This window comes from Anabas testudineus, chromosome 9, assembly GCF_900324465.2.
Source record: "Anabas testudineus chromosome 9, fAnaTes1.2, whole genome shotgun sequence".
In the NCBI taxonomy this organism is placed as follows: Eukaryota; Metazoa; Chordata; class Actinopteri; order Anabantiformes; family Anabantidae; genus Anabas; species Anabas testudineus.
Window position 1 is genome coordinate 24896208 of NC_046618.1, and position 6506 is coordinate 24902713.

Sequence of the window (6506 nt, forward strand, 5' to 3'; positions counted from 1 at the left end):
GGTTACTAGGCAACAGCTGCTCTGAGTTCGGGCTAACTCACCATCTAACCCGGTTAGCTCCTAATTAACCCGGTTTAAACCCACTAAAAGCTCCGGATGCCCGGTGTTCGGACTGACCCGAGCCGGGCTCCGGTGGCCTTCGGGCGGCGGGCGGTACCGCAGCTGTTCGAGCAGCTGCAGCAGCCGGAGACCGACGGGAGGCTGCGGGCTCTGGCTTCACTCTGCGACCTGGTGCACGACCCGGAGCGGCTCCAGCAGACTGTGAATGGAGGTGAAGTAACTGAACATAGTGCAGTAGAAGTACAATAGAAGAATAAAGTAAAAGTACTTCAGATGAATACTTATTATAATAAGTGAGTTAGGATTCTTCTTCTTATCTCTCTGCAGGTTTTGTGGAGCAGCTGAAGGTTTTGTTGCAGGATGAAGATCCATCAGTCAGAGCTCGAACCTGTGAGCTGCTTCACCTGCTGATCAACCACAGCAGCGGCAGGTGACAGATCACCTGAGATCGTTACCTGTTCAGGTGTCAGAGTTTAAAAACAGATTTTTACTGCAGTACACAAACAAAAGATACGGAACAGATAGAAACAGAAGGTGTCTGTCGGTGGAAAAGTTCAGGTTTGATTAGTTTAGAGGAAGAAAAATACTGAAAACCACCAGACGTCATTTATGTTTGTCCTCGCTGTTCTCTGACGTCACCACCAGGTGGCGGTCTGACATCACTAAAGTCCAGGCTGAGTGTAGGTGTAGTCAGAGAGACAGACACAGGTTCAAAGTTCATCTCTGACCTTTGTGTTGATGATTTTCAGGTTAACTCTCAGTTTTGTCTCCAGGAGCTTTAGGGACAGAACTGTCCAAATGTCCACACTCGGTGTTTTACTGTCTGTGTGGTGTCCTCCTGCAGACAGGCCCTGCTCTCCTCCTCCCTGCTGCCTCCTCTCTCCCAGCTGCTGGACGACTCCTCGTCCTCCTGCAGGACAAGTGTCCACCGAGTCCTGAACCGTCTCGCCCTGCTGCCTGCAGGTACAGTCGAGTCATCCTTCAAGAAACAGTTGACATTAATGTAGATTATTACTCAAACTAAAGATGTTGAAGGTAATCAGTGATAATTTGAACTAAATCAGCACATTTTACAGTTACGTACAGAAACTGCTGTAACCATAGTAACCATAGTAACTATAGTAACCACAGTAACCACAGTAACTATAGTAACCGCAGTAACTATAGTAACTACAGTAACCACAGTAACTATAGTAACCACAGTAACCACAGTAACTATAGTAAAGAAATTACAGTAACCACAGTAACTACAGTAACTACAGTAACCACAGTAACTATACTAACTACAGTAACTACAGTAAATAAACCACAGTAACTACAGTAACTATAGTAACTATACTAACTACAGTAACTACAGTAAATAAACCACAGTAACTATACTAACTACAGTAAATAAACCACAGTAACTACAGTAACTATAGTAACTACAGTACCTACGGTAACCACAGTAACCACAGTAACTATAGTAAAGAAACTACAGGAACCACAGTAACTACAGTAACCACGGTAACCACAGTAACTATAGTAACCACAGTAACCACAGTAACTACAGTAAGACCTCCCTTTTGTTTCTTCTCCCTAAAAACCAGCTGTATTTTCATTATCACTGTTCGTGCTCCTGCAGGAGCAGAGGCTCTCCTGGTTCTGGTTCCTAAACTGATTCTGAAGCTCAGAGAGGAACAGGAGGAGCAGGAGGTGGAGGAGGAGGAGGTTCTGCTCCTCTCCACCCTCAGCCGCTGCTCCAGGCTGGACGCTCTACCGGCTCTGGCCTCTGACGGAGTCTCGCTGCTGGGCCACAAACTCTCACACCACTCCACGAACATCCGCAGAGAGGCAGCTGCAGCCATGATGGCGCTCAGGTAGGACACCAGGTCCTGGTTTACAGAGTCGGGGAGTGGACTGGGCTCCAGTGTTTGTTTGTTGCTGTGATTTTTCTCTGCTGGTCTCAGTGTTCCTGAGGACGGGAAGCAGCAGGTCTGTGAGGAGGGACTACTTCCTGTCCTGGTCGGTCTGCTGCAGGACGAAGACGTTGAGGTTCAGGCCAACGCTGCAGGAGTCATCATGTACACGGTGATCATCACCGCAGGTACACACACAAAAATACACACACACACACACACACACACACACACCTAGTTCTGGTTCAGATTCTCCTTAACATTCGTCAACACAGAACCTCTCCTGGACCATTCAGTGTTCCTTCAGGTTTGACTTCTGATGAAGCTAAAACTAAACTAAAAACCACAATACCCATCATCCTCGACTGCTGTTGCTATGGAGAAGAAGAAATGGAACAAAACCTGTCACCATGGTTACTGAATCAGTTGCAAACTGATCCAGAATCAGAGAGTGAAGTGATTTGAACTGTGTGAAGATGAAGATTTATTATTTGATGGTTTTTTTTTTATAAACAAAGAGCTAAGATGTGTTCTACAATGTGAAGAAAACATAAATTAAATAACAGACGATTCCTCCTACAACTATTTTCAGTTTAGTAGACCTTCAGTTCTGTGTCCATTCACAGGATCATCAAATAGTTGTCTTCTTTGTGAACCCATGAATGCACCATGTGATTGATCCTGTTTTCCTCCTGCAGGGAAGCAGCAGTGTTTGGACCTGGACGTCGTCCCTGTTCTCCTGAACCTGGTGACTAAGAAAGAAGAGGAGGAGGATGAAAAGGAGAGGAAGGCCCTCATCATCTACTCCCTGCGGGCTCTGACCTCCCTGGCTGAAGCTCCAGATGGAAGACGCCTCCTGCTGCAGCAGCTCCCTCTGCTGGTGAGGAGGAGCGAGGCTGCAGAGAAGGACCAGGACATCAGGCGGGCCGCACAGACCGCCATCAGGGTCATTACCTGGACCCCCTAAGACCCTGATGATGCTGGTTTGGTCTCTAACTGATAAGATAAATAAAATAATAAATTAGATGTGTTATTATTATTATTATTATTATTACTATATACAGCATGACGGGCACAGTGAAAACATGTGTGCAACTGTAGTACTGCATGTACTTTGTAATTATACTTCAAACTGCTGGAGTATTAGTAGCTTCTACTGATGAAGTGAAGTAGTGACATCAGCATGTGACATGAAGCTGAGTCGACAGCAGGTAGAAATAATAATAATAATAATAATAATAATAATAATAATAATGTCAGAACTGGAGACTGGACGAAACCAAATCAAACCATCAATTATAAAAATCTATCAAATAAATAATTGTTATTATTTCTAATCTGCTTGTTAAATGTGATGTAATGCACAACTCCCTCGGACCTCGGACCTTCTACCGTGGAGGTATAATGAGAACTCTTCCTAAACATCTAAACCCACATAGTCGGTGAATAAATGACTCAGTTCACGATGACGTGAATTTCAATTACACCTGAAGAGACACTGCTGCTTGTTAAACTGAAACATCCTTCACCTCTGACAGAGCTGTTCTGATTATTATTAAATAATTTTCCTTAAAAACCAGGTTTTAAATTTGTGTTGATCACGTCTGTGTCTGAAACCCTTCCAGATGTGCTCTGCTGTTTAGACTGAATTACAGTGATTCTCAGTCACTGTGTGTTATTGTAGAAACCACAGGGACTCAGTATAAACCTGTTCAGCCTCCAACTTAAACACATGAAACCTTTGAAGCGTCTCAGTTTATTCTAACTAATACTTTTGTGATGACAAACTCTATAAACAGATATTTATGTGGATCTGTCACAGACTTTCTGACTCTTCTCTAATTGTTCTGCAGTCGAACTGTTTCATCCTTTACCTGTAATTTGAATTGTGTCTCAAATACAGACACAAAAACTTTTAGTTTTTCTCATTAAAACAGGTTTTTATACTAGAATTTATTCATAACTCGCTGTATAACATCTTACAGTGACTGCAGGATCAGCTTCAGCAGTGTGTTGTGTCCTGCTGAAAAGAGGTTCCTGTTTGACCTGCTGCTCTGAAAGAAGCTGCTCTTCAGTCGAATTAAGGACATCAGCTCTGCAGCAGCTTATTATTACACAATAAAAGCTTAATTCATGAAGGTTTTCTTTATCTGAAACAAACGTTGATGTTTTATTACTGCATCAAGCTGCAGGCGGTGACGTGAGAGGAGACACCAGCGTGGAAACCATCAGAGCTGATGTGAAACCTGGTCAGTACATTAAAATATTGAATTTACCATTTAGGAATCAGCACATTTATATAGTGTGGTGATAAATAAGAAAGTAATAACATCAGCTCCACCTGTAACAGCTGCAACATTAAAGTCATAAATCACTAACTAGAACTAAACACATTATTTATTCCTTTTTACTGTAAGTTTATATTATCTTCATAATATTTCTGATTGCTTTTTTGCTGCAGTAACTTTTTGATTATTGAAGAATCTCTACTGCTTCTTTATACAGTTCTTGTAATAGAGTTTGTTTGTACTGTAGTATTACTGCAGTATTTGTACTTAATTTACTTACTTTAGGTAAATGTCTTAGTTGTAATATTTATAAACACCCCCAATGCTGCAAATGGACTGGTCCAAAGAGAGAGAGAGAGACATAGACAGGTAACAGGCTGAGAGAGAGAGTAGACAGGTAACAGGCTGAGAGAGAGAGCGAGAGAGAGAGAGAGAGAGAGACATAGACAGGTAACAGGCTGAGAGAGAGAGAGAGAGAGACATAGACAGGTAACAGGCTGAGAGAGAGAGAGAGAGAGAGACATAGACAGGTAACAGGCTGAGAGAGAGAGGGAGAGAGAGAGAGAGAGAGAGACATAGACAGGTACAGGCTGAGAGAGAGAGCGAGAGAGAGAGAGAGAGAGACATAGACAGGTAACAGGCTGAGAGAGAGAGCGAGAGAGAGACATAGACAGGTAACAGGCTGAGAGAGAGAGCGAGAGAGAGAGAGAGAGGAGACATAGACAGGTAACAGGCTGAATAGGGAGAGAGGGAGACATAGACGTAACAGGCTTAGGAGAGATAGAGAGAAGAGACATAGAAGACAAGGTAACACAAACAAAGACCCAAAGCTATAGTATAGAGTTAGATAGATATAGTAGAGAGAGAGACAATGGACAGCTAACGAGAAGAGCTGAGAGGAGAATAGAGAGACATAGACATGTAAATGCTTGATAATGATACAGAAGAGATACATAGACAGGTAACAGGCCTAGATGAGAGAAGAAAAGACTATACAGACGTAGAAGAGAGAGAGAAGAATGAGAGATATGACCATTAAGGCGCTAGAGAGAAGAGAGAGAGACTGACAGTACAGGCTAGAAGAGGGATAAATCATGACAGACGTGAGAGAGAGGTAGCGGTAGAGAGGAGGAGGACAATATGACAGTTAACAGCTTAGAGATAGAGATAGAGAGAGACATTATTGAACAGGTAACAACAGCAAGTTGATATAGAGAGAGGAGAGAGAGCATTTACAGGCTGAATAAGCAGACAGGTAACAGGCTGAGAGAGAGAGCGAGAGAGAGAGAGACGCCTCTTTCGCCTCTCTCTCTTACACACACACACACACACACACACTCTCTCTCCCTCTCTCTCACACTCTCTCTCTCTCTCTCTCTCTCTCACACTCTCTCTCTCCCTCTCTCTCTCACACACTCTCTCTCTCTCTCTCTCTCTCACACACACTCTCTCTCTCTCTCTCTCTCTCTCACACACACACTCTGTCTCTCTCTCTCCCTCTCTCTCTCTCTCTCTCTCTCTCTCTCTCTCTCTCTCTCTCTCTCACACACTCTCTCTCTCTCTCTCTCTCTCTCTCTCTCTCTCGCTCGTCCTCCTCCTCTCCTCCTCTCTCTCCCTCTCGCGCTCTCTCTCCTCCTCTCTCTCTGGTCTCTCCTCTCTCTCTCTCGCTCTCGCTCCTCTCTCCCTCCTCTTCTCTCGTCCTCTCATCTCTCCTCTCTCACCTCTCCCCCTCTCACTCTCCACCCTCTCTCCTCTTTGCATCTCCCCTCCTCTCTCTCTCCCCTCTCTCCTCTCTCTCTCTCAACACCTCTCTCACCTCTCTACTCTCCCTCTCACTCTCTCCCTATCTCTCTCTTCTCTCTCGCTCTCCTCCTCCTCTCGGCTCTCTCTCCTCCCTCATCTCTCACACAGCCTCCTCTCTCACACTCTCTCCCATCCTCTCTCTCTCCCTCATCCTTCTCTCTCCTCCTCTCGCTCCTCTCTCTCTCCCTCTCTTTCTCTCCCTCTCTCTCCCTCTCCTCTCCTCCTCTCTCTCTCTCTCTCCTCTCTCTCTCCGCTCTCTCTCACACCTCTCTCTCTCCTCCTCTCTCTCTCTCTCCCTCCTCCTCTCTCCTCTCCCCCTCTCTCTCTCTCTCTCTCTCTCCCTCTCTCTCTACCTCTCTCTCACTCTCTCTCTCCCTCTCTCTCCTCCTCTCTCTATCTCTCTCCCTCATCACTCGTCCCTCTCCGCTCTCCGCTCCCTCTCTATCTCTCAACGCTC

At 44.9% G+C, this 6506-nt stretch overlaps 1 protein-coding gene across 1 annotated transcript; it reads left to right on the plus strand.

The window, feature by feature from the left end:
• The first annotated feature begins 21 nt into the window (after positions 1-21).
• Positions 22-3266, plus strand: rsph14 (radial spoke head 14 homolog). The gene is made up of 6 exons (XM_026342476.1): positions 22-271; positions 388-490; positions 905-1023; positions 1685-1919; positions 2010-2146; positions 2657-3266. The coding sequence occupies exons 1-6, from the start codon at positions 97-99 to the stop codon at positions 2923-2925; spliced, it is 1038 nt and encodes a 345-aa protein (XP_026198261.1). The 5' UTR covers positions 22-96; the 3' UTR covers positions 2926-3266.
• Positions 3267-6506: the final 3240 nt, after the last annotated feature.